The sequence below is a fragment of the Cygnus atratus genome, unplaced genomic scaffold, assembly GCF_013377495.2.
Source record: "Cygnus atratus isolate AKBS03 ecotype Queensland, Australia unplaced genomic scaffold, CAtr_DNAZoo_HiC_assembly HiC_scaffold_38, whole genome shotgun sequence".
NCBI lineage: Eukaryota > Metazoa > Chordata > Aves > Anseriformes > Anatidae > Cygnus > Cygnus atratus.
Window position 1 is genome coordinate 197,066 of NW_026109974.1, and position 27,675 is coordinate 224,740.

General features: G+C 63.0%; 1 protein-coding gene across 1 annotated transcript; it reads right to left on the minus strand.

The window, feature by feature from the left end:
- Window positions 1–1,909: 1,909 nt before the first annotated feature.
- Window positions 1,910–27,675, minus strand: LOC118261501 (myosin-7). Its single transcript, XM_035572355.2, has 38 exons — window positions 27,496–27,675; window positions 26,357–26,500; window positions 22,971–23,127; window positions 22,776–22,803; window positions 22,574–22,685; window positions 22,379–22,471; window positions 22,186–22,249; window positions 20,923–21,021; window positions 20,692–20,795; window positions 19,360–19,498; window positions 19,009–19,277; window positions 17,624–17,794; window positions 17,169–17,478; window positions 16,763–16,836; window positions 16,567–16,654; window positions 16,354–16,471; window positions 16,128–16,251; window positions 15,015–15,151; window positions 13,761–13,887; window positions 13,550–13,678; window positions 13,221–13,463; window positions 12,225–12,401; window positions 11,987–12,132; window positions 11,800–11,890; window positions 9,782–10,171; window positions 9,559–9,685; window positions 9,349–9,467; window positions 7,903–8,099; window positions 7,634–7,817; window positions 6,444–6,609; window positions 6,188–6,312; window positions 5,037–5,345; window positions 4,748–4,951; window positions 4,028–4,153; window positions 3,674–3,949; window positions 2,669–2,764; window positions 2,459–2,587; window positions 1,910–2,056 (listed from the first exon to the last, which is right to left on the minus strand). Exons 1-38 carry the CDS (start codon window positions 27,673–27,675, stop codon window positions 2,036–2,038), a joined length of 5,793 nt encoding a protein of 1,930 aa, XP_035428248.1. The 3' UTR covers window positions 1,910–2,035.

Consider the following 27,675-nt stretch of genomic DNA (forward strand, 5'->3'; position numbering starts at 1 on the left):
TATGGGGCAGGGATGGTCCTGGGGCCCTTATGGGGGTGTGAGCAGGGTCCATGGGGCAGGATCTATGGGGCAGGACCCAAAGGGAAGGATCTATGGGGCTGGATCTATGGGGCAGGACCCAAAGGGAAGGATCTATGGGGCAGAATCTATGGGGCAGGACCCACAAGGCAAGATCTATGGGGCAGGGGCAGTCCAGGGGCCCTTCTGGGGGGTCTGAGCAGGATCTATGGGGCAGAACACAGCTCCTGTGCCCTATAGGGCAGCGCTATGGGGCAGAGTGTGGTCCCTGTGCTCTGCTGCGGTAGATCTGTGGGGCTGAGCACAGTCCCTGTGCCCCATAGGGGTAGGATCTATGGGGCAGGACCCACAGGATAGGATCTGTGGGGCAGAGATGGTCCCGGGGTCCTTATCGGGGTTTGAGCAGGATCTATGGGGCAGGATCTATGGGGCAGGATCCCCCTAACTCCCCCCCACCCCCCCCCCCGTGGCGGGGCCGGGGCTATTTCGGGGCCTCGTTATCGCCCGGCCCCGCCCCCCCCGGGGGCCACCGCTTTGTCCCCGCTTTGTGCCCGTCATCGGCCCCGGGTGGCACATTCCTGGGGGCGGGGGGGGGGGGGGGGGGCACAGGGACCCCAAAAGACCCCACAGAGACCCACAGAGACCCCACAGCGACCACTGAACCCCACAGAGACCCACAGAGACCCCACGAACACCCCACAGAGATCCAGAGAGACCCCATAGTGACCCAAAAAGACCCACGGACACCCCATAGAACCCTACTGAGACCCCACAGAGACCCCACAGAGACCCCACAGAGACCCACAGAGACCCCATAGAGACAACTGAGACCCACAGAGACCCATAGAACCCCACAGAGACCCCATAGAGACCCATAGAGACCCCATAGAGACAATTGAACCCCATAGAGACCCCCAGGAGCCCCACAGAGACCCCCAGGAGCCCCATAGAGACCCCAGGAGCCCCATAGAGACCCCCAGGAGCCCCACAGACACTCCATAGGGACCCCGTAGAACCCTACTGAGACCCCACAGAGACCCCATAGAGACGACTGAACCTTATAGAGACCCACAGAGACCCACAGAGACTCATAGAACCCCACAAAGACCCCACTGACACCCCATAAAGCCCCCACAGAAACCACTGAACCCCATGGAGACCCCATAGAACCCTACTGAGGCCCCACAGAGACCCCACAGAGACCCCATGGTGACCACTAAGCCCCATAGAGACCCCCAGAATCCCCCTAGAGACCCATGGAGACCCCGCAGAGACCCACGAAGACCCGTAGACACTCATAGAGACCCACAGAACCCACGAAGACCCCACTGAGAGCCCACAGAGACCCCACAGACACGCATGAACCCCATAGAGAACCACAGAGACAGCGTAGAACCCCACAGAGACCTTATAGAGACCCACAGAGACCCCATAGAGACGACTGAACCCTATAGAGACCCATAGAGCCCCATAGAGCCCCACAAAGACCCCACAGGGACCCCATGGTGACCACTGAACCCCACAGAGACCCCCAGAAGCCCACAGAGCCCCACAGAGACCCATAGAACCCATCAAGACCCATAGAACCCCACAAAGACCCGTAGAGCCCCACAGAGACCCCATAGAGACCCCATAGAACCCCACAACGACCACATAGAGACCATGAAACCCCATAGAGACCCCCAGAAGCCCCACAGAGACCCCATAGAGACCCCATAGAGACGATTGAACCCCGTAGAGACCCATAGAGACCCCACAGAGACCCACAGAGACCCAAAGAGACCCCATAGTGAACACTGAACCCCACAGAGACCCCCAGAAGCCCCACAGAGGCCCATAGAACCCCTTAGTGACCCCATAGAGACCCCACAGAGACCCCACAGCCCACGCTGCTGCTCGAAGCCTTTTATTGGCCGGGGGAAGGGGCGGGGCGAGGTCGCGTGGGGCGGAGCAAGGGGGGTCAGAGGGGGCGGGGCTCCGCAGGCGATTGGTCGGCGGCTCCGTCGGGGGCGGGGCTTCACTCCTCGCTCAGCCCCTTCTGCTGGGGCGGAGAAGACAACGGGGGGTGGTTATGGGGCGGGCATAGGGTGGGTATGGGGTGGATATGGGGCAGGATGTGGGGCCGGGACCCACCTTGGGGTCACGGCTGTGGGTCCACAGCTTGTTGGCCTGGGGCAGATATGGGGCGGATATAGGGCAGATATGGGGTGGATATGGGGTGGGTATGGGGCAGATGTGGGGCAGGGTGTGGGGCCGGGACCCACCTTGGGGTCACGGCTGTGGGTCCACAGCTTGTTGGCCTGGGGCAGATATGGGGCGGATATAGGGCAGATACGGGGTGGCTATAGGGTGGATACAGGGCAGATGTGGGGCAGATGTGGGGCAGCTATGGGGCAGATGTGGGGCAGGGTGTGGGGCAGGGTGTGGGGCCGGGACCCACCTTGGGGTCGCGGCTGCGGGCCCGCAGCTTGTTGGCCTGGGCCTCGGCCGCCTCGGCGCGCTCCTGCGCCTCGTCCAGCTCGTGCTGCGCCTTGCGGAGCCTCCCCAGGGCGGAGGTGGCTTGCTCCTCCTACAAGGGGGCGGGGCCTCCAGCCGACCAATCACTGCCCTCCCTCCCGCCCCCCCCCGGCCGCCCCGATTGGCCGCTCACCGCCTCCTCCGCCTGCCGCTTGTAGGCCTTGACCTTGAGCTGCAGCTTGGCCACCAGCTCCTGCAGCCGCGCCAGGTTCTTGCGGTCCTCCTCGGCCTGGGGGGGGGAGTTGGGGGGCAGCCCCATAGGAACCCGGCCACGGGGCCACCAGGGCCACCAGGTTCTAGGTCACCCAATGGAAGGGGGCGCGGGGGCAGTAGGTGGCCTTGGTCAGCCATCTGAGGTGGCCACCAGTTCAAGCAGGTTCTAGGTCACCCAATGGAATTGGTCATGGAGGCTGTAGGTGGCCTTGGTCACCAACCTGAGGTGGCCACCAGGTCAACCAGGTTCTAGGTCACCCAATGGAATCAACCACAGAGGCTGTAGGTGGCCTTGGTCACCAACCTGAGGTGGCCACCAGGTCAACCAGGTTCTAGGTCACTCAACAGAATCGGTCATGGAGGCTGTGGGTGGCCTCGGTCAGCCATCTCCACGTGGCCACCAGGCCAATCAGGTTCTAGACCATGCTACGGCACGGGACTTGGGGGTGGGAGGTGGCCTTGGACATCTGTCTGAGATGGCCACCAGGTCAACCAGGTTCTAGGTCACGCTTTGGCACCGGCCATAGAGGCTACAGGTGGCCTGGGTGGCTTGTGTCACTGCGGCCACCAGGTCAACCAGGTTCTAGACCATGCAATGGCATCAAAGAGGCTGTAGGTGGCTTAGGACAGCCATGACCATGTGGTAACCAGGTCAACCAGGTTCTAGACCATGCAATGCCATTGGATATAGAGCCTGTAGATGGTCTCGACCACCCATCTCCACGTGGCCACCAGGTCAACCATGTTCTAGGTCGTCCTATGACACTGGACATGGTAGATGGCCTCGGCCACCCATCTCCACGTGGCCACCAGGTCAACCAGGTTCTAGGTCACCCAATGGAATTGGTCATGGAGGCTGTAGGTGGCCTTGGTCACCAACCTGAGGTGGCCACCGGCCCGACCACGTTCTAGGTCGCCGCCCCACCTGGTAGCCCAGCTCCTTGCCGCGCCGCTCGGCCTTGCGCAGCCCCTTGACGCTCTCGGCGTGCCGCTTCTGCTCGGCCTCCAGCTCGGCCTCCAGCTCGCGCGCCCGGGCCTCCAGCTTCTGCAGCTGCTTCCGGCCGCCCTTGAGGGCCAGCTGCTCGGCCTCGGCCAGCCGCAGCTGCAGGTCCTTGACGCTCTGCTCCGTGTTCTTCTTCATCCGCTCCAGGTGGGCGCTCGTGTCCTGCTCCTTCTTCAGCTCCTCCGCCATCATGGCTGCCTGCGGGACACCAAAGGTTAGGCGAGGACAAGGCTCGAGGGGGTTCTAGGTCCTTCATCTGCACGTGGCGGGACTCACGTCGGTGATGGCCTTCTTGGCCTTCTCCTCGGCGTTCCTGCACTCCTGGACGGCCTCTTCCACCTCGGCCTGCAGCTGGCAGATGTCGGCCTCCAGCTTCTTCTTCTGGCTGATCAGGCTGGTGTTCTGCGGGCGGGGGGGAGGTTCTAGGTAGCTCAACCCGGAAGACGCCTCCACCCATCGACTACAGAGGGCTGAAACATCTCCAGGTGGATGTCACGTTCTAGGTAGCTCAACCCAGAAGGTTCCTCCACCTTTTATCTCCAGAGGAACGAAACCTCTCCAGGTGGAGGTGAGGTTCTAGGTAGCTCAACCCAGAAGATGCCTCCACCCTTTATCTCCAGTGGAACGAAACCTCGCCAGGTGCAGGTCAGGTTCTAGGTAGCTCAACCCAGAAGGTGCCTCCACCCTTTATCTCCAGAGGAATGAAACCTCTCGAGGTGGAGGCCAGGTTCTAGGTAGCTCAGCCCAGAAGAAGCCTTCACCGATCAACTACTGAGGAACGAAACCTCTCCTGGTGCAGGTCAGGTTCTAGCTAGCTCAACCCAGAAAGTTCCTCCACACATGGACTACAGAGGGCTGAATGCTCTCAAGGTGGAGACGAGGTTCTAGGTAGCTCAACCCAAAGGATGCCTTCACCCACCAACTATAGAGGGCCGAAACCTCTCCTGGTGGAGCCGAGGTTCTAGGCAGCCCAACCCCGCGGGCTCCCCGCCTCACCTGGGCGTGGAGGAGCTGCACCCTCTCGCTGGCCTCCAGCAGCTCCTGCTCGGCCACCTTGCGCGCCCGCTCCGCCTGCTCGGCCACCGCCCGCAGCTCCTCCAGCTCGGCCTGCAGCAGGTTGCTCCTCCGCTCCGCCACGGCCGCCGTCTCCTTCAGCTCCTCGGTGGCCCTCGCCGCCTCGTCCAGCTGCAGCTGGACCTCCTGGGAGGCCACCAGAGGCCCGTCAGCCTCAGAAGGAGGAGGCCGCACACCCAGGAGGTCCCCCCCCGTGGCCACCGCCCGTCACCTTGAGGTAGCCCTGCGCGGCCTTGGCTTGCTTCTGGGCCTCGGCGGCCAGGCGGTTGGCGTGGGCCAGCTGGATCTCCATCTCGTTGAGGTCGCCCTCCATCTTCTTCTTCAGGCGCAGGGCCTCGCCCCGGCTCCGCGTCTCGGCCTCCAGCGTGGCCTGCAGGGCCTCCAGGGCCCGCAGGTGGCCGCGCTTGGCCTGCTCCAGCTCCTCGTCCTTCTCGGCCGCCTTGCGCTCCGCCTCCGCCCGCGCCTGGTGGAGCTCCAGCTGGGCCCGCAGGATCTTGCCCTCCTCGTGCTCCAGCGAGGCCTGGGGGGGGGGGGGGGGGGGGACAGGAGGTCGGGGAGGGGGCCAGGAGGTCGTGGAGGAGGACAGGAGGAGGCCAGGAGGTCGTGCAGGAGGACAGGTCATGGAGGAGGAAAGGAGGTCGTGGAGGAGGACAGGAGGTAATGGAGGAGGTCATGGAGGAGGACAGGAGGTTGTGGAGAAGGCCAGGAGGTCGTGGAGGAGGTCGGGGAGGAGGTCATGGAGGAGGACAGGAGGTCAGGGAGGAGGCCGGGAGGTCGTGGAGGAGGTCGGGGAGGACAGGAGGTCATGGAGGAGGCCACGATTTCATGGAGGAGGCCAGGAGGTTGGGGAGGAAGTCGGGGAGGAGGTCATGGAGGAGGTCGGGGAGGGGGACAGGAGGGTGTGGAGGAGGACAGGAGGTCATGGAGGAGGTCGTGGAGGACAGGAGGTTGGGGAGGAGGCCAGGAGGTTGGGGAGGAGGTCGGGGAGGAGGTCGTGGAGGAGGACAGGAGGTCAGGGAGGAGGACAGGAGGTTGGGGAGGAGGCCAGAAGGTCAGGGAGGAGGTAGTGGAGGAGGACAGGAGGTTGGGAGGAGGCCAGGAGGTCGGGGAGGAGGACGGGAGGAGGCCAGGAGGTCATGGAGGAGGCCAGGAGGTCGTGCAGGAGGTCGGGGAGGGGGACAGGAGGTTGAGGAGGAGGCCAGGAGGTCGGGGAGGAGGTAGGGAGGAGGACAGGAGGAGGACAGGAGGTCGTGGAGGAGGACAGGAGGTCGGGGAAGAGGCCAGGAGGTCGGGGAGGGGACCCAGGAGGTTCTGGCGACCGCGCAGGAGGCCGGAAGAAGCCGAGAAGGTCCCCGGGCTCACCTCGGCCTCCTCCAGCGCCGCCTGCAGCTCCAGCTTCTCGGCCTCCAGCTGCTTCCGCGCCTTCTCCAGCTCGTGGGCGGCCTTGTGGCCGGCGCCCAGCTGCTCCGTCAGCTCCGAGACCTCCTCTGCCGGGGGCGAGGCCCCGTCAGCCTCCCCCAGGGCCGGGAGGAGAAGACCCGGCGGCCTCCCCCCACCCCGGGCTGAAGAAGAGGAGGAGGAGGAGGAGGAGGAGGGAGGACGAAGGCCGGGGCCTCACCTTGGAGGTTCTTGTTCTCCCGCCTGGAGGTCTCCAGGTGCTCCAGGGCCTCCTCGTGGGCGTTCCTCAGCCTGAAGAGCTCGGTGCTGAGGGCCCGGGCCTCCTTCTGCGAGGCCTCCAGCTCCGCCTGCGCCTCCTCCAGCTTCTGCTTCCACTCCGACAGCACCTGGGGGGGCCCCACCGCCACTGACCTTCCTCCTCCTCCTCCTCCTCCTCCTCATCTCCCCCTTCCTCCTCCAGGTTTCCTCCTCCTCCTCCTGGTCTCCTCCTCCTGGTCTCCTCCTCCTCCTCCTCCTCGTGTCCTTCTCCTCCTCCTGCTGATCTCCTGGTCTCCTCCTCCTCCTCCACCTCCTCCTCCTCCTTTCTTCTGGTGTCCTCCCCCTCCTGGTGTCTTCCTCCTCCCAGCCTCCTCCTCCTCCTGGTGTTCTCCTCCTCCTCCTCTCCTCCTCCTCCTTCTCCTCCTCTTCCACCTCCTCCTCCTCCTCCTCCTGGTTTCCTCCTCCTCCACCTCCTCCTCTTCCTGGTCTCCTCCTCCTCCTCCTCCTCCTCCTCCTCCTCCTGGTCTCCTCGTCGTCGTCGTCGTCGTCGTCGTCGTCCTCCTCCTCCTCCTCCTCCTTCTCGTCCCCTTCCACCTCCTCCTCCTCCTCCTCCTCCTGGTCTTCTCCTCCTCCTTCTCCTTCTCCTCCTCCTCCTCCTCCTCCTCCTCCCTCTTCTCCTCCTTCTCCTCCTCCTCCTCCTCCACCTCCTCCTCCTCCTCCTCCTCCTCCTGGTCTCCTCCTCCTCCTCCTCGTGTCCTCCTCCTCCTCCTCATACTGATCTCCTCCTGGTGTCCTCCTCCTCCACCTCCTCCTCTTCCTGGTCTCCTCCTCCTCCTCCTCCTCCTTCTCCTCCTCCTCCTCCTCCTCCTCCTCCTTCTCCTTCTCCTCCTCCTCCTCCTCCTCCTCCTCCCTCTCCTCCTCCTCCTCCTCCTCCTCCTCCTCCTGGTCTCCTCCTCCTCCTCCTGGTCTCCTCCTCCTCCTCCTGGTGTCCTCCTCCTCCACCTCCTCCTCTTCCTGGTCTCCTCCTCCACCTCCTCCTCCTCCTCCTCCTCCTTTCTTCTGGTATCCTCCCCCTCCTGGTGTCTTCCTCCTCCCGGTCTCCTCCTCCTCCTCCTGCCCCCCCTCCCCCACCCCCCCCAACCCCTCCCCCACCTTGTCGAAGTTCCTCTGCCTCTTGTCCAGCCCGGCGGCCGCCGCGTTGGCCCGCTCCAGGTCCCCGGTCAGGTCCTCGATCTCGCCCTGCAGCCGCTGCTTGGTCTTCTCCAGCGAGGAGCCCTTGGCGTTGGCGGCCTCCACCGCCTCCTCGGCCTCCTGCAGCCTCTGCGCCAGCTTCTTCCTACGGGGGGGGGCCACCAGCAGAAGGCCTCGGTGGTGGGGAGGGGACCTCCGGCACCCCCCTCACGGGGTGGGCGAGGACTCACTTGGCCTCCTCCAGCTCCTCGGTGCGCTGGATGGCGTCCGTCTCGTACTTGGTCCTCCACTGGGCCACCTCGGAGTTGGCCTTGGAGAGGCCGCGCTGCAGCTCGGCCTTGGCCTCCGCCTCCTCCTCGTACTGCTCCCGCAGCAGGTCGCAGTCGTGCCGCGCCGACTGCAGGGCGTGGGCCAGCGCGGTCTTGGCCTGGAGGCGAGGAGAAGACCCGCGGGACCTCGGCTGGGGCCTCCTCGAGGTTCTTCACCTCGCAGGGAGGTGCTGGTGGGCGACCCGAGCCAAGAGGGTCTTCTGTAGGGCAACCAACCCAAGCCAACGTCCCCTAGGCGGACCCGACCTCTTCTTGATGGACCCGACCTGCTCTAGATGGTCCCAACCTCCTCTAGATGGTCCCAACCTCCTCTAGATGGTCCTGACCTCCTCTAGGTGGACCCGACCCCCTCTAGGTGGACCCGACCTCCTCTAGGTGGACCCGACCCCCTCTAGGTGGACCCGACCCCCTCTAGGTGGTCCTGACCTCCTCTAGGTGGTCCTGACCTCCTCTAGGTGGACCAGACTTCCTCTAGACCAACCCAACCCAACCTCCTCAAGACCAACCAAGTCAACCCAACCTTCTGTAGCCCAACCCAACCCAGCCCGACCTCCTTGAGACCCACCAACCAACCCAACCTCTTGAAGACCGACTCAATCTCTTGAAGACCAACCCAACCCAACCTCCTCGAGGTGGTCCCAACCTCTTCTAGATGGACCCAACCTTCTCCAGATGGAGTTGACCTCCTCTAGGTGGACCCAACCCAACCTCCTCAAGACCAACCAAGTCAACCCAACCTTCTGTAGACCAACCCAACCTCCTGGAGACCCACCAACCAGCCCAACCTCCTGAAGACCAACCAGCCCAACCTCCTGGAGATCGACCAAGTCAACCCAACCTTCTGTAGACCAACCCAACCCAGCCCGACCTCCTTGAGACCCACCAACCAACCCAACCTCTTGAAGACCGACCAACCCAACCTCTTGAGGGCCAACCCAACCTCTTGAGGGCCAACCAACCCAACCTTTTGAAGACCAACCCAACCTCTTGAAGACCAACCCAACCTCTTGAAGACCGACCAACCCAACCTCTTGAAGACCAACCCAACCTCTTGAAGACCAACCCAACCTCTTGAAGACCGACCAACCCAACCTCTTGAAGACCAACCCAACCTCTTGAAGACCGACCCAAACTCTTGAAGACCGACCCAACCTCTTGAAGACCGACCAACCCAACCTCTTGAAGACCGACCCAACCTCTTGAAGACCAACCCAACCTCTTGAAGACCGACCAACCCAACCTCTTGAAGACCAACCCAACCTCTTGAAGACCAACCAACCCAACCTCCTGAAGACCGACCCAACCCAACGTCCCACCCCAACCAAACGACCCCCACCGAAGCCTCGCCTTGGCCTCCTCCTCCAGCTGCCTCTTGAGGTCCTCCAGCTGCTGGGTGTAGCTGAGCTTCCCTCGCGTCAGCTGGGTGACGAAGGCCTCCTTCTCCTCCAGCTGCCTGGAGAGCTCGCCTACGGGGCGGACAGAGGAGAAATCACGGCCGGAGGGACCCCGCGTGGTCCCCGGGGCCGGCGGTGGGGTGGAGGAGAGCGCGGCGCTCACCGTTCTCCGTCTGGAGCCTGGCCCGCTGGGCGCTGAGGTCGGCGACCGCGCGCTGAGCCTCCTCCGACTTGGCGCGGTGCTCGCTCAGCTGGTCCTCCAGGGAGCGGCACGTCTTCTCCAGGACGGCCTGGACCAAGGAAGGAGGCGCGAGGAGGAGCGGAGGAAGGGTTGCCCCTTTCTTCGTCCCACCTCGCTCCGTCCCCGTTTCTCCCCGGCCGCCCACCTTGGCCTTGAGGAGCTGCTCCACGGTGGAGCCGACGTCGTCCAGCTCCAGCCGGAGCTCGCTCTTCTCCTTCTCCAGCTTCTGCTTGACGCGCTGCAGGTTGTCGAGCTGCTCGGCCAGCTCGGCCGCGCCGTCGGCGTGCTTCTTGCGCAGCGCGGCCGCCGTGGCCTCGTGCTGCAGCGTGGCCTCCTCCAGGTCCCGCCGCAGCTTCTGGAACTCGGCCTCGCGCTTCTTGTTGAGCTCCACCTGCGCCGAGGTGGCGCCGCCCGCCTCCTCCAGCCGCTCGCTCAGCTCCTCCAGCTCCCGCGAGAGCTCCGAGCGCAGCTTCTCCGCCTTGGCCCGGCCCGTCCGCTCCGCCTCCAGCTCCTCCTCCAGCTCCTCGATGCGCGCCTGGGCTCCGGGGACGGGGAGGACGTGAGAGGGCTTCTCCCAACCCAACCCAACTCAACCCAACCCAACCCAACGCAACCCAACCCAACCAATGGAGACTCTTCAACCCAACTCAACTCAACCATCTGGAGACCCTTCAACCCAACGCAACTCAACCCAACGCAACCCAACCCAACCACCTGGAGACCCTTCAACCCAACCCAACTCAACTCAACCCAACCCAACCCAACCCAACCAATGGAGAATCTTCAACCCAACCCAATCAGATGGAGACTCTTCAACCCAACTCAACCCGACTCAACCCAACTCAACTCAACCCAACCCAACTCAACTCTACCCAACCCAACCCAACCCAACCAATGGAGACTCTTCAACCCAACTCAACTCAACCATCTGGAGACCCTTCAACCCAACCCAACGCAACCCAACGCAACCCAACCCAACCACCTGGAGACCCTTCAACCCAACCTAACTCACCTCAACCCAACCCAACCCAACTCAACCCAACCCAACCAATGGAGAATCTTCAACCCAACCCAATCAGATGGAGACTCTTCAACCCAACTCAACCCGACTCAACCCAACTCAACTCAACCGAACCCAACTCAACCCAACCCAACCCAACCCAACCAATGGAGACTCTTCAACCCAACTCAACTCAACCATCTGGAGACCCTTCAACCCAACCCAACGCAACCCAACGCAACCCAACCCAACCACCTGGAGACCCTTCAGCCCAACCTAACTCACCTCAACCCAACCCAACCCAACTCAACCCAACCCAACCAATGGAGAATCTTCAACCCAACCCAATCAGATGGAGACTCTTCAACCCAACTCAACCCGACTCAACCCAACTCAACTCAACCCAACCCAACTCAACCCAACCCAACCCAACCCAACCAATGGAGACTCTTCAACCCAATCCAACTCAACCCAACCCAACTCAATTCAACTCAACCCAACTCAACCAATGGAGACTCTTCAACCCAACCCAACCCAACCCAACTCAACCCAACCCAACCCGACCCAGCCATCCGGAGACCCTTCAACCCAACCTACCTCAACCCAACCCAACCCAACTCAACCCAACCCAACCCAACCAATGGAGAATCTTCAACCCAACCCAATCAGATGGAGACTCTTCAACCCAACTCAACCCGACTCAACCCAACTCAACCCAACTCAATCCAACCCAACTCAACCCAACCCAACCCAACCCAACTCAACCCAACCCAACACAGCCAATGGAGACTCTTCAACCCAACCCAACTCAACCCAACACAACCCAACACAACCAATGGAGACTCTTCAACCCAACCCAAATCAACGCAACCCAACCCAACCCACCTCCACCCAACCAATGGAGACTCTTCAGCTCCAACCCAACCCCACCAGATGGAGAATCTTCAACTCAACCCATCCCAATGCAACCCAACCCAACCAATGGAGACTCTTCAACCCAACCCAACCCAACCCAACCCGACCCAGCCATCTGGAGACCCTTCAACCCAACCCAACTCAACTCAACCCAACCCAACTCAACCCAACCCAACTCAACCCAACCCAACCCAACCGCTGGAGGCTCTTCCCCTCCAGACCCTCCCCCTCCCCCCCCCCCCCCCGACCTGGAGCTCCTTGAGCTTCTTCTGGAGCTGCCCAGCCACCGCTTGCTCGTCCTCGATCTTGGCATTGAGCGCGTTGAGCTCGAAGTCCTTCCTGCAGGAGGACACGCGCCACCCCGTCACGGCCCCAGGAGAAAGGGACCATGGGAAAGGGACCCGGGAGGGGGAGGGGAGGCGGCTGGGGCCCGACTTTTTCAGCCTCTCGTCCAGCTGCTGCTTGTCGTTCTCCAGGTCCATGATGCTCTCCTGCGCCAGCTTCAGGTCGCCCTCCAGCTTCCTCTTGGCCCGCTCCAGGTCCATGCGGATCTTCTTCTCCTGCTCCAGCGAGCTCTCCAGCTGCCGGCGAGGCGGGGACCTCCCATCAGCCCCCAAAATGTCCACCCCGGCCAGGACCTTCTGCCCCCGGGGGGTGGAGAACCACGACTCACGTCGTCCGCTTGCTGTTCCAGCTTGACCTTGGCCTTGGCCAAGGTGTTGACCTTGTCCTCCTCCGCCTGGAGGTCATCCAGGGCTTGCTGCTGTGACTCCTGCAGGGCCTTCTTCTCCTTGGTCAGCTTGGCGATGATCTCGTCAAGCCCGGCCATCTCCTCGGTCAGGTTCTTGACCTACGTGGGGAGGAACACCACCCTTGGGGCACCTCCACCCACCCTTGGGGCATCTCCACCCAACCCAACCACCCTTGGGTCTTCTCCACCCAACCCCCCTTGGTTCACCTCAACCCAACCCCCCTTGGTTCACCTCAACCCAACCCCCCCTGGGTCATCTCCACCCAACCTTGGGGCATCTCCACCCAACGCAACCACCCTTGGATCATCTCAACCCAACCCCCCTTGGGGCATCTCCACCCAACCACTCTTGGGGCAACTCAACCCAACCTTGGGTCACCTCAACCCAGCCCCCCCTTGGGTCATCTCCACCCAACCACTCTTGGGTCATCTCAACCCAACCTTGGGTCATCTCCACCCAACCCAACCACCCTTGGATCATCTCAACCCAACCACCCTTGGGTCATCTCCACCCAACCACCCTTGGGTCTTCTCAACCCAACCCTACTTGGGTCATCTCAACCCAACCTTGGGTCATCTCCACCATACCCAACCCCCCTTGGTTCATCTCAACTCATCCTTGGGTCACCTCAACCCAACCACCCTTGGGTCATCTCCAACCAACCCAACGACCCTTGGGTCATCTCCACCCAACCTCAGGTCATTTCAACCCAACCCAACCATCCTTGGGTCTTCTCAACCCAACCCCCCTTGGGTCATCTCCACCCAACCACCCTTGGGTCATCTCAACCCAACCTTGAGTCATCTCCACCCAACCCTACTTGGGTCTTCTCCACCCAACCCCCCCTCAGATCTCCTCAAAACCCCCTCCCGTTGGCTCGAGGTCCTCCAACCGCCTCGGCCCTTCCCCGCCCTCACCTTGTTCTCCGTGGCGTGCTTCTCCTTCTCCACCTTGGCCAGGGACAGCTCCAGGTCGTCGATGTCCTTCTTGAGCTCGGCGCACTCGTCCTCCAGCTTCCTCTTCTTGGCCGTCAGCTCGGCGTTCATCTCCTCCTCCTCCTCCAGCCGCTCCGTCATCTCCTTCACCTTGGCCTCCAGCTGGATCTTGGTCTTGATCAGCTGGTCGCAGCGCTCCTCGGCGTCCGCCAGGTTGTCCTGCTCCTGCGGGGGGGTGGGGACGGCGGGGTGGGGACACGAAGGGGGGGGTGGGGGGACAATTGGGGGGGGGGGACACCTCCACCACGCACGGCCTGCACTTGCAGCTGGAGGTCGTTCTTCTCCTGCAGCATGGAGACCATCTTCTCCTCCAGCTCCTTGCGCCGCGCCTCCGACTTCTCCAGGGCCTCCTTCAGGCGCCCGAACTCCTCCTTCATGGTCTGAGGGAGCCACCGAAGGTCCTGGTCACCTGCCCACGTTCTCCTCCATCTCCCCGCCCGGCCGCCGGCCGCCGTGCCCCACCTGCATCTCCTTCTCGGTCTCGGCGCTCTTCAGCAAGGGCTTGATCTTGAAGTAGAGCTTCATCCAGGGCCAGTTCTTCACCCCCATGAAGGCCCGGACGTTCCACTGGATCACCAGCAGCGAGTCCCTGGGGGGGGAGAAGGTGGGGTGAGACACCACCACCAGCACGGGGCCACCACCACCACCACCACCACGGAGCCACCACCACCACCACCACCACGGAGCCACCACCACCACCATCATGGGGCCACCACCACCACGGGGCCACCACCACCACCACGGAGCCACCACCACCACCATGGAGCCACCACCACCATGGAGCCACCACCACCATCATGGGGCCACCACCACCACCATCATGGAGCCACCACCACAACCATGGAGCCACCACCACCACCATGGAGCCACCACCTCCACCACCACGGAGCCACCACCACCACCACGGGGCCACCACCACCACCACCACGGAGCCACCACCACCACCACGGGGCCACCAGCACCACAGAGCCACCTCCACCACCACGGAGCCACCACCACCACCACCACGGAGCCACCACCACCACCATGGAGCCACCACCACCACGGAGCCACCACCACCATCATGGGGCCACCACCACCACCATCACGGAGCCACCACCACCACGGGGCCACCACCACCACCACCACAGAGCCACCACCACAACCATGGAGCCACCACCACCACCATGGAGCCGCCACCACCACCATGGAACCACCACCACCATGGAGCCACCACCACCACCACGGGGCCACCACCACCACCACCATGGGGCCACCACCACCACCACCACGGAGCCACCACCACCACCACCACGGAGCCACCACCACCACCACCATGGGGCCACCACCACCACCACCACGGGGCCACCACCACCACCACCACCATGGAGCCACCACCACCACGGGGCCACCACCACCACCACCACGGAGCCACCACCACCACCACCACCATGGAGCCACCACCACCACGGGGCCACCACCACCACCACCATGGAGCCACCACCACCACGGAGCCACCACCACCATCATGGGGCCACCACCACCACCATCACGGAGCCACCACCACCACGGGGCCACCACCACCACCACCACGGGGCCACCACCACCACCACGGAGCAGCCACCACCACCACGGAGCAGCCACCACCACCATGGAGCCACCACCACCACCACGGAGCCACCACCACCACCATGGAGCCTCCACCACCACGGAGCCACCACCACCAGCGTCACCCACCGGCGCTCCAGGATCTTCTTGAACTCCTGGCGGGACAGGAAGCCCCGGGCCTGGGCCTGCAGGCGGGTCATGATGCGGGCCAGGCGCTCGTCCCGCATCTCCTCCAGCAGCCCCAGCAGCCCGGCCTTGAAGAAGACCTCGGGGGAGGAAGGAGGAGGGTGAGGAGAAGACGGACGGGTGGGCGGGTGGACCAGAAGATGGTGGGGTTGGGGGATGGATGGACGGAGGGGTGGTTTGGTGGGCATCTGGAGGGTTTGGTGGGCATCTGGAGGACCTGGTGGGCATCTGGAGGGTTTGGTGGGCATCTGGAGGGTCTGGTGGACATCTGGAAGGTTTGATGGGCATCTGGAGGGTTTGTGGGCATCTGGAGGGTTTGGTGGGCATCTGGAGGGTTTGGTGGACATCTGGAGGGTCTGGTGGGCATCTGGAGGGTTTGGTGGACGTGTGGAGGGTTTGGTGGACATCTGGAGGGTTTGGTGGGCATGTGGAGGGTTTGGTGGGCATCTGGAGGGTCTGGTGGGCATCTGGAGGGTTTGGTGGGCATCTGGAGGGTCTGGTGGGCATCTGGAGGGTTTGGTGGACGTGTGGAGGGTTTGGTGGACATCTGGAGGGTTTGGTGGGCATCTGGAGGGTTTGGTGGACGTGTGGAGGGTCTGGTGGACATGTGGAGGGTTTGGTGGGCATCTGGAGGGTCTGGTGGGCATCTGGAGGGTTTGGTGGACAGATGGAGGGTTTGGTGGACATCTGGAGGGTCTGGTGGGCATCTGGAGGGTTTGGTGGGCATCTGGAGGGTTTGGTGGACGTGTGGAGGGTTTGGTGGGCATCTGGAGGACCTGGTGGACATCTGGAAGGTTTGGTGGGCATCTGGAGGGGTTTGTGGGCATCTGGAGGGTTTGGTGGACATCTGGAGGGTTTGGTGGGCATCTGGAGGGTTTGGTGGGCATCTGGAGGGTCTGGTGGGAATCTGGAGGGTTTGGTGGGCATCTCGAGGGGTTTGATGGGCATCTGGAGGGTCTGGTGGGCATCTGGAGGGTTTGGTGGGCACGTGGAGGGTCTGGTGAGACTCCAGGTGGACATGGGGGGGTGGTGGGACCGTGGCGACCCGAGGCCCACCTTGGTGTGGCCGAACTTGTACTGGTTGTGGTCGACGTCGAGGGACCCGAGGAGCTTCTCGGCGCCCTTGCGGCTGTCGATGAACTGCCCCTCGGGGATGGCCGCGGGGTTCAGGATGCGGTACCTGGGGTGGGGGCGCGGCAGGAGAAGACACCCCCCACCGCCAGCTCCAGGTGGGCCACCCCAAAACCGCGGCCGCGCCCTCCCATTGGCCGCCGGCCCCTACCTCTGGCGGAAGTCCCCGTAGAGGATGCGGTTGGGGAAGCCCTTGCGGCAGATGCGGATGCCCTCCAGCACCCCGTTGCAGCGCAGCTGGTGCATCACCAGGGGGTTGTCCATCACCCCTGGCGGTGGGACAGGAGGTGGCGGCGGCGGTGGTGTCACCTTCAAGCCCCGCCCACCGCCCCGGCCACGCCCCACCCACCCACCCCCCCCTCACCCGGCTCCTTCCTCTCGTTGGGGATGATGCAGCGGACGAAGTGGGGGTGGGTGGTCTTCAGGTTGGCCATCAGCTTGTTGAGGTTCTCCTGGGGGGGGGGTTGAGGGCCTCGTCCAGAGGTTCCTGCGCCCCTCCAGAAGGTGCCGCCCACCCCCACCGCGTCCCGAGGTCCCCCCGTGGACCTCCAGGTCCTCACCCGGTGCAGGGCCGAGACGGTCTGGAAGGAGGAACCCTTCTTCTTGGCTCCTTTCCCCTTCCCTCCGTCGCCACCTGGAGGGAGGAGAAGGGGTGAGGGAACCAGGGGGAGGATCTCTGAGGGTCTTCTCCATCCCTCCATCATCCATCCATCCGCCCGTCCATTCCTAGAGGTTCTGAAACATCGCCAAACATCTCCATCCATCCATCCATCCATCCATCCATCCATCCATCCATCCACCCGTCCATCCATCCATCCATCCACCCGTCCATCCACCCACCCACCCCTAGAAGTTCTAAAACACCTCCATCCATCCATCCATCCATCCCTAGAGGTTCTGAAACATCTCCAAACATCTCCATCCATCCATCCATCCATCCATCCATCCATCCACCCCTCCACCCACCCGAATCCGCCCCGGCGTAGCTGGAGAAGAGGCTGGCCAGGAGCTTGAGGGCCGACTTCTGGTAGAGCCCCACCACCGTCTCGTTGAGGGGGTCCTTGTTCTTCTCCAGCCAGCCGATGATGTTGTAGTCCACCGTCCCCGCGTAGTGGACCAGGGAGAAGTGGGCCTCCGTCTTGCCCTTGACGTTGCGGGGCTTCCCGAAGTTGCCCGACTTCCCCAGGTGGTTGTCGTAGAGCTTGGCCTTGAAGGTCATGTCCGAGGCCTTGGGGAACATGCACTCCTCCTCCAGGATGGACATGATCCCCATGGGCTGCCGAGGAGAAGGCTCTGTTGGTCGTGGGGGCACCGAGCAGCCCCCAACCCACCTCCTTTGGGCTCCCTGGAGAACCCCAAAGGGGGAGGAACCTTCTCCAGAAGACCTCCGCGCCTTCAGGAGGCCCTGGGGGTGGTGGCACCTTCTCGATGAGGTCGATGCAGGCCTGGAGGTCCATGCCGAAGTCGATGAACTCCCACTCGATGCCCTCCTTCTTGTACTCCTCCTGCTCCAGCACGAACATGTGGTGGTTGAAGAACTGCTGCAGCTTCTCGTTGGTGAAGTTGATGCAGAGCTGCTCGAAGCTGTTGAACTGGGGGGGGGGGGGGGGGGGGGGGAGAAGGGATGGCCAATGAGGGCGACGGAAGGCCCAGTGGGGTCGACGGGGTCAACTGGAGACCCAACGGGGTCTACTGGAGACCCAAGGGGGTCAATGGGGTCAACCGGAGACCCAATGGTGTCAACTGAAGACCCAAGGGGGTCAATGGAGTCAACCGGAGACCCAACATGGTCAACTGGAGACCCAAGGGGGTCAATTGGAAACACAACAGGGTCAACAGGGTCCACTGGAGACCAAATGGGGTCAACTGGAGACCCAGTGAGGTCAACTGGAGACCCAACGGGGTCTACTGGAGACCCAAGGGGGTCAATGGGGTCAACCGGAGACCCAATGGTGTCACCTGGAGGCCCAATGGGATCAATGGAGGCAACTGGAGACCCAACATGGTCAACTGGAGACACAACGGGGTCAACAGGGTCTACTGGAGACGCAATGGGGTCAACTGGAGACGCAACGGGGTCAACTAGGTCCACTGGAGACCCAATGGAGTCAACTGGAAACCCAATGAGGTCAACTGGAGGCCCAATGGGATCAATGGAGTCAACTGGAGACCCAATGGGGTCAATGGGGTCTAATGGAGACCCAACATGGTCAATGGGGTCTACTGGAGACCCAACATGGTCAACTGGAGACCCAAGGGGGTCAATTGGAGACCCAACGGGGTCAACTAGGTCCGCTGGAGACCCAACGGACTCAACTGGAGATGCAGTGGGGTCACCTGGAGACCCAATGGGGTCAACTGGAGGCCCAACGGGGTCAACGGGGTCTACTGGAGACCTACTGGGGTCAACTGGAGACCGAACAGGGTCAACTGGAGTCCCAGTTGGGTCAACTGAAGACCCAAAGGGGTCAACAGGGTCTACTTCAACCCAATGGGGTCAACTGGAGACCTGATGGTGTCAACTGGAGACCTGATGGTGTCAACTGGAGACTCGATGGGGTCAACTGGAGACCCGATGGGGTCAACTGGGTCAACTGGAGGCCCCAGTGGGGTCAACTGGAGACCCGACAAGGTCACCGTAACGCCCACCGGGAGCCGTGAGGTCAACACCTCACCCAACGAGCTCCACCTAACGTCCAACCAGGTCCACCCGGCCAACTCAACGCCTAACGGGGGTGGTCAGGAGGTAGGCCCCTGGGTGTCCCCACGACTGGCCGGCCCCCACCACGACTGGTCGGGCCCTCACGTCGAAGATCTCGAAGCCGGCGATGTCGAGGACGCCGATGAAGTACTGGCGCGGCTGCTTGGTCTCCAGCGAGTTGTTGATCCTGGTGACCATCCAGTTGAACATCTTCTCGTAGACCGCCTTGGCCAGGGCCCCGATGGAGTAGTAGACCTGCTGGACGCTCTGCCCCTTGGTCACGTACTCGTTGCCCACCTTCACCCGCGGGTGGCACAGCCCCTTGAGGAGGTCGGCCGAGTTGAGGCCCATCAGGTAGGCCGACTTGTCGGCGTCTTGGAGGCCAGGAGAAGCAGAGGACGCGCCGTCAGGTCCGTGCTTGGACGCCCCGCGGCCCCCGGCCCATCCCGGGCCCACCTTCGGTGCCGTCGGGCTCGGCCTGCTCCTCGCGCTGCTTCTGCTTGAACTTCATGTTCCCCAGGTGCATGATGGCGCCCGTCAGCTTGTAGACCCCGGCCTTCTCCTCCGCCGTGAAGCCCAGCACGTCGAACGCGCTCTGCGGGGCGGGGGGAGGGCTTGGAGAAGACCCGGCGTCCACCCCCCCCCCCACCTGGGGACCCATCTCCAGAGCCATCTGGCCACCCTTGGAATCATCCAGCCGTGGGCTCGTTGGTTGAAGGACCCGACCGACCATCTAAGGACCCATCTCTGGACTCAGCCATCCGTGGTCTCATGGGGTGAAGGACCTGACCAGCCATCTAAGGAGCCATCTGACCACCCATGGACCCATCCACCCATGGTCTGGTTCCCTGGAGGACCCAACCGACCATCTAAGGACCCATCTGACCACCCATGGACCCATCCACCCATGGTCTGGTTCCCTGGAGGACCCAACCGACCATCTAAGGAGCCATCTGACCACCCATGGACCCATCCACCCATGGTCTGGTTCCCTGGAGGACCCAACCGACCATCTAAGGACCCATCTGACCACCCATGGACCCATCCACCCATGGTCTGGTTCCCTGGAGGACCCAACCGACCATCTAAGGAGCCATCTGACCACCCATGGACCCATCCACCCATGGTCTGGTTCCCTGGAGGACCCAACCGACCATCTAAGGAGCCATCTGACCACCCATGGACTCATCCACCCATGGTCATGTTGGTTGAAGGACCCGACCGACCATCTAAGGACCCATCTCTGGACTCAGCCATCCGTGGTCTCGTGGGTTGAAGGACCCGAACGACCATCTAAGGAGCCATCTGACCACCCATGGACTCATCCACCCATGGTCTGGTCCCTTGGAGGACCCAACCGACCATCTAAGGACCCATCTCTGGACTCAGCCGTCCGTGGTCTCGTGGGTTGAAGGACCCGAACGACCATCTAAGGAGCCATCTGACCACCCATGGACTCATCCACCCATGGTCTGGTTCCCTGGAGGACCCAACCGACCATCTAAGGAGCCATCTGACCACCCATGGACTCATCCACCCATGGTCTGGTTCCCTGGAGGACCCAACCGACCATCTAAGGAGCCATCTGACCACCCATGGACTCATCCACCCATGGTCATGTTGGTTGAAGGACCCGACCGACCATCTAAGGACCCATCTGTCCACCCGTGGAGTCCTTCTCCCACGGTCTCGTCCATCCGAGGACGCCACCACCCACCCGAGGACCCCACCACCCGTGGTCCCAGCCACCCGAGGACCTCTCCAGCCACCCCCCCCCCCACCGCTTACGTCGGTGGCCAGCAGCTCCTCGGAGTCGTCGATGGAGGCCACGGTCACCTCCCCTTGGGACACGTAGCTGTAGTCGTAGGGGTTGGTGGTGATGAGCAGCGTCTCTGCTCGCCGGTGGGACAGCAGGGAGGAGAAGACCCAAAATGGCCCAAATTGTCCTCGTTCTCCTCAGGGAGGAGCGGAGGAAGGAAAAGAGGGTGGGAGGAGAAGACCCAGAGCCACCAGCCTCACCCAGCAGCTCGGGCTTCTTGTTGGAGAGGATCTGGTAGAAGATGTGGTAGTTCCTCTCGGCCTTCAGCTGGAAGATGACCCGGGACTTCTCCAGGAGGTCTGGAAGGGGACGGGGGGGAGAAGGTTTGGGGGCGGTGGGAGGGATTTTGGGGACGGGGGTTGGACGAGGAGATGGTTGGGCGAGGAGATGGTTGGGCGAGGAGATGGTTGGGCGAGGAGGTGGTTGGGCGAGGAGATGGTTGGGCGAGGAGATGGTTGGACGAGGAGATGGCTGGACGAGGAGGTGGTTGGGCGAGGAGGTGGTTGGGCGAGGAGGTGGTTGGACGAGGAGATGATTGGACGAGGAGATGGTTGGATGAGGAGATGGTTGGGCGAGGAGATGGTTGGGCGAGGAGATGATTGGACGAGGAGGTGGTTGGACGAGGAGATGGTTGGACGAGGAGATGGTTGGACGAGGAGATGATTGGACGAGGAGGTGGTTGGGCGAGGAGGTGGTTGGACAAGGAGATGGTTGGACGAGGAGGTGGTTGGACGAGGAGGTGGTTGGACGAGGAGATGGTTGGGCGAGGAGATGGTTGGACGAGGAGATGGTTGGACGAGGAGGTGGTTGGACGAGGAGGTGGTTGGACGAGGAGGTGGTTGGACGAGGAGATGGTTGGGCGAGGAGATGGTTGGACGAGGAGATGGTTGGACGAGGAGATGGTTGGACGAGGAGGTGGTTGGACGAGGAGATGGTTGGGCGAGGAGATGGTTGGACGAGGAGATGGTTGGACGAGGAGGTGGTTGGACGAGGAGGTGGTTGGACGAGGAGGTGGTTGGACGAGGAGATGGTTGGGCGAGGAGATGGTTGGACGAGGAGATGGTTGGACGAGGAGGTGGTTGGGCGAGGAGATGGTTGGGCGAGGAGATGGTTGGACGAGGAGGTGGTTGGACGAGGAGGTGGTTGGACGAGGAGGTGGTTGGGCGAGGAGATGGTTGGACGAGGAGGTGGTTGGGCGAGGAGATGGTTGGACGAGGAGGTGGTTGGACGAGGAGATGGTTGGGCGAGGAGGTGGTTGGGCGAGGAGATGGTTGGACGAGGAGATGGTTGGACGAGGAGATGGTTGGGCGAGGAGGTGGTTGGACGAGGAGATGATTGGACGAGGAGATGGTTGGATGAGGAGATGGTTGGACGAGGAGATGGTTGGGTGGTTGGGAAGGCGATTGGATGGATGAAGGTCACGGAAGCCACCAGAGATGCCCCCCCCCCGAAGCCCCACTCACACGTCTCGATGTCGGCCGACGCCAACTTCCCGGTGGCCCCGAAGTGGATCCGGATGAACTTCCCCTAGGAGGACATCACCGGGAGGTCCCCGCCGGCCACCAGCCCCACCCCACAGCTCCCCGCCCCACAGCTCCCCGCCCCACAGCTCCCCGCCCCACAGCTCCCCGCCCCACCGCTCCCCGGGGCGCTCACGAATCGCGACGAGTTGTCGTTGCGGACGGTCTTGGCGTTGCCGAAGGCCTCCAAGGCGGGGTTGGCCTGGATGATTTGGTCCTCCAAGGTCCCCTGGCGGCGGCACCGGTGGAGATGGAGGGGGGGGGCGGTCAGCGGCGGCGGGGACGCCCCCGGCGCCCCCCAAGTGTGGGGCGCGCCCCCTCCAGGCCCCACCTTGGTGCCGTTGGCGGCCTCCTTCTTGCCGCGGTCGCCGATGGCGGCGATGCTGGCGAAGTACTGGATGACCCTCTTGGTGTTGACCGTCTTCCCCGCGCCGGATTCTCCGCTGGAGGCGTGGGGTGGAGGTGGGGCGCTTGTGGGGCGCTTGTGGGGCGGAGGCGGGACGCTTGTGGGGCGCCGCGGGGCCGGCACTTACGTGATGAGGATGGACTGGTTCTCCCGATCTGCCGTGGAGAAGACACCACGAGGTGGCCACGGGGGGGGGACACGGGGCGGGGCAGGGGAGGTGGGACCCCGTGGGCACGTGGGGTAGGACCGGCTCCGCCAGCAGGCACCCGTTTCCGGGGTGAAATGGGGCCGCTTTTGGGGGTCCCCCCGAGGTGGTCCCCACCCGTCAGCATGTTCTGGTAGGCGTTGTCGGAGATGGAGAAGATGTGGGGCGGGACCTCGCTGCGCTTCTTGCCCCGGTAGGCGGCCACCACCTCGGCGTTGTAGACCGGCAGCCACTTGTAGGGGTTGACGGTGACGCAGAAGAGCCCCGAGTAGGTCTGGAGGAGGAGGAGAACGTCGGGGACAGCCCGCCAGGAGGGGACGGCCCGGTTCTAGGTGGCCCAAGGGGTCTGGAGGTGGGATTTCCCCGGTCTAGGTGGCCCAAAAGGTCGGGAGGTCTTGGTTCTAGGTGGCCCAAGGGGTCTGGAGTTGGGACATCCCACTTCTAGGTGCCCCAAAAGACCTTGAGATCTTGGTTCTAGGTGACCCAAGGGGTCTGGAGTTGGGATATCCCACTTCTAGGTGCCCCAAAAGACCTTGAGATCTCCGTTCTAGGTGGCCCAAGGGGTCTCGGGATGGGATATCCCACTTCTAGGTGCCCCAAAAGACCTTGAGATCTCCGTTCTAGGTGGCCCAAGGGGTCTCGGGATGGGATATCCCACTTCTAGGTGCCCCAAAAGACCTTGAGATCTCCGTTCTAGGTGGCCCAAGGGGTCTCGGGATGGGATATCCCACTTCTAGGTGCCCCAAAAGACCTTGAGATCTCCGTTCTAGGTGGCCCAAGGGGTCTCGGGATGGGATATCCCACTTCTAGGTGCCCCAAAAGATCTGGAGATCTTGGTTCTAGGTGGCCCAAGGGGTCTGGAGTTGGGATATCCCACTTCTAGGTGCCCCAAAAGACCTTGAGATCTCCGTTCTAGGTGGCCCAAGGGGTCTGGAGTTGGGATATCCCACTTCCAGGTGCCCCAAAAGATCTTGAGATCTCCGTTCTAGGTGGCCCAAGGGGTCTCGGGATGGGATATCCCACTTCTAGGTGCCCCAAAAGATCTGGAGATCTTGGTTCTAGGTGGCCCAAGGGGTCTCGGGATGGGATATCCCACTTCTAGGTGCCCCAAAAGATCTGGAGATCTCCGTTCTAGGTGGCCCAAGGGGTCTCGGGATGGGATATCCCACTTCTAGGTGCCCCAAAAGACCTTGAGATCTCCGTTCTAGGTGGCCCAAGGGGTCTGGAGTTGGGATATCCCACTTCTAGGTGCCCCAAAAGATCTGGAGATCTCCGTTCTAGGTGGCCCAAGGGGTCTGGAGTTGGGATAGCCCACTTCTAGGTGCCCAAAAAGTCCTTGAGATCTCCGTTCTAGATGGCCCAAGGGGTCTCGGGATGGGATATCCCACTTCTAGGTGCCCAAAAAGTCCTTGAGATCTCCGTTCTAGGTGGCCCAAGGGGTCTGGAGTTGGGATATCCCACTTCTAGGTGCCCCAAAAGATCTTGAGATCTCCGTTCTAGGTGGCCCAAGGGGTCTCGGGATGGGATATCCCACTTCTAGGTGCCCCAAAAGACCTTGAGATCTTGGTTCTAGGTGGCCCAAGGGGTCTGGAGTTGGAACATCCCACTTCTAGGTGCCCCAAAAGATCTGGAGATCTTGGTTCTAGGTGGCCCAAGGGGTCTCGGGATGGGATATCCCACTTCTAGGTGCCCCAAAAGACCTTGAGATCTCCGTTCTAGGTGGCCCAAGGGGTCTAGGGATGGGATATCCCACTTCTAGGTGCCCCGAAAGATCTGGAGATCTCCGTTCTAGGTAACCCAAGGGGTCTGGAGTTGGGATATCCCACTTCTAGGTGCCCAAAAAGACCTTGAGATCTCCGTTCTAGGTGGCCCAAGGGGTCTAGGGATGGGATATGCCATTCCTAGGTGGCCCAAAGGGTCTGGAGATCTTAGTTCTAGGTGTCCCAAGGGGTCTGGGCATGGGGCCTCCTGGTTCTAGGTGTCCCAAGGGACCCGGACACCTTGGTTCTAGGTGTCCCAAGGAGTCTGGAGGTGGGACCTCCTAGTTCTAGGTGTCCCAAGGGGTCTGGAGCTGGGACATCCGGGTTCCAGGTGTCCCAAGGGACCTGGAGACATGGGACCTCCCGGTTCTAGGTGTCCCAAGGGGTCTGGAGGTGGGACATCCGGGTTCTAGGTGGCCCAAGGGGTCTGGAGGTGGGACATCCGGGTTCCAGGTGTCCCAAGGGGTCTGGAGCTGGGACCTCTTGGTTGTAGGTGTCCCGAGAGACCTGGAGACACAGGACCTCCTGGTTCTAGGTGTCCCAAGGGGTCTGGAGCTGGGACCTCCGGGTTCTAGGTGTCCCGAGGGACCTGGAGTCATGGGACCTCCTGGTTCTAGGTGTCCCAAGGGGTCTGGAGCTGGGACCTCCGGGTTCTAGGTGTCCCAAGGGACCTGGAGACACGGGACCTCCTGGTTCTAGGTGTCCCAAGGGGTCTGAACATGGGACCTCTTGGTTGTACGTGTCCCGAGGGACCTGGAGACATGGGACCTCCCGGTTCTAGGTGTCCCAAGGGGTCTGAACATGGGACTTCTTGGTTGTAGGTGTCCCGAGGGACCTGGAGACACGGGACCTCCTGGTTCTAGGTGTCCCAAGGGGTCTGGACATGGGACCTCCGGGTTCTAGGTGTCCCAAGGGACCTGGAGACACGGGACCTCCCGGTTCTAGGTGTCCCAAGGGGTCTGAACATGGGACCTCTTGGTTGTAGGTGTCCCGAGGGACCTGGAGACACGGGACCTCCCGGTTCTAGGTGTCCCAAGGGGTCTGAACATGGGACCTCTTGGTTGTAGGTGTCCCGAGAGACCTGGAGACACGGGACCTCCCGGTTCTAGGTGTCCCAAGGGGTCTGAACATGGGACCTCTTGGTTGTAGGTGTCCCGAGAGACCTGGAGACACGGGACCTCCTGGTTCTAGGTGTCCCAAGGGGTCTGGACATGGGACCTCCGGGTTCTAGGTGTCCCAAGGGACCTGGAGACACGGGACCTCCCGGTTCTAGGTGTCCCAAGGGGTCTGGACATGGGACCTCTTGGTTGTAGGTGTCCCGAGGGACCTGGAGAAATGGGACCTCCCGGTTCTAAGTGTCCCAAGGGGTCTGGAGGTGGGACATCCGGGTTCCAGGTGTCCCAAGGGACCTGGGGACATGGGACCTCCTGGTTCTAGGTGTCCCAAGGGACCTGGAGACATGGGACCTCCCGGTTCTAGGTGTCCCAAGGGGTCTGGAGGTGGGACATCCGGGTTCCAGGTGTCCCAAGGGACCTGGGGACATGGGACCTCCTGGTTCTAGGTGTCCCGAGGGACCTGGAGACACGGGACCTCCCGGTTCTAGGTGTCCCAAGGGGTCTGAAGGTGGGACCTCTTGGTTGTAGGTGTCCCGAGAGACCTGGAGACACGGGACCTCCCGGTTCTAGGTGTCCCAAGGGGTCTGGAGCTGGGACCCCGCCCCCCCAACCCCCCCCCCGGGCTCACGTAGATCATCCAGGCGGCGTAGCGCTCCTTCAGGTTGTAGAGCACGGCGGGCTCGTGGAGGAAGGTCAGCATGGCCATGTCCTCGATGCGGTCAAACTTGGCCGGGTTCTGGGGATGGACGTCGGCCTCGGGCACCGTCAGGGTCTGCGGGGGGGGGGGGGGGGGGGGGGGGGGGGGGGGGTCCCGGAGGGGGGAGGAGGGGGGGGGGTCAGACCCCAAATCCCCCATCGACCCCATTGACATTGACCCCTGGACCCCGCCCCCCCTTGGCCCCGCCCCAGTTGGCCCCTTTAACCCCGCCCCCATCGACCCCACTGACGTTGACCCCACCCCCATTGACCCCATTGACCCCGCCCCCATTGACCCCTCCCCCATTGACTGCATTGACCCCGCCCCCCTTGGCCCCGCCCCCATCGCCCTCTTTAACCCCTCCCCCATCGACCCCACTGACATTGACCCCACCCCCCTCGACCCTGCCCCATTGACCCCGCCCCCATTGACTCCACCCCATCGACCCCCATTGACCCCGCCCCCTTTGGCCCCGCCCCCATTGACCCCATTGACATTGACCCCATTGACCCCTCCCCCGTCGACCCCTCTCCCATCGACCCCAGTGGCCCCTCCCCCATCGACCCCCTCCCCCATCGACCCCATTGACCCCCCCCTCCCCCATTGACCCCTCCCCATCGACCCCATTGACCCCGCCCCCTTTGGCCCCGCCCCCATTGACCCCATTGACATTGACCCCATTGACCCCTCCCCCGTCGACCCCTCTCCCATCGACCCCAGTGGCCCCTCCCCCATCGACCCCCTCCCCCATCGACCCCATTGACCCCCCCCTCCCCCATTGACCCCTCCCCATCGACCCCATTGACCCCGCCCCCTTTGGCCCCGCCCCCATTGACCCCATTGACATTGACCCCATTGACCCCTCCCCCGTCGACCCCTCTCCCATCGACCCCAGTGGCCCCTCCCCCATCGACCCCCTCCCCCATCGACCCCATTGACCCCCCTCCCCCATCGACCCCCTCCCCATCGACCCCATTGACCCCACCCCTTTGGCCCCGCCCCCATTGACCCCACCCCCTTTGGCCCCGCCCCCCCCGGCCCCTCCTCCCCCTCAGGCCCCGCCCCCTCACCTCGCCGGTCTCCGTGGTGACGGTGACCCCTCCCCCGTCGCGGGCGGTGACGCGGGCGCGGACGAACTCGAGGTGGGGGTGGGGCACGAAGCAGAGCCCGCGGGCGTCGGCGGGCGGGGCCGGGGGGGGCCCCTCGGGGGCGCGCAGGAAGGGGGCGGCCGCGCCCAGCGCCTCCGTCAT

Bases quoted from the DNA above. Each gene is read 5' to 3' on its own strand.
- LOC118261501 (XM_035572355.2), bottom strand. From the start codon at position 27,675: ATGACGGAGGCGCTGGGCGCGGCCGCCCCCTTCCTGCGCGCCCCCGAG. The intron at 12,133-12,224 runs GTGAGTCGTGGT...CCTCGCCGGCAG, and splicing joins TGGAACAGCAAGCGGACGAC to CTGGAGAGCTCGCTGGAGCA. The intron at 6,610-7,633 runs GTGGGGGAGGGG...GGGCCCCCCCAG, and splicing joins GGCAGAGGAACTTCGACAAG to GTGCTGTCGGAGTGGAAGCA.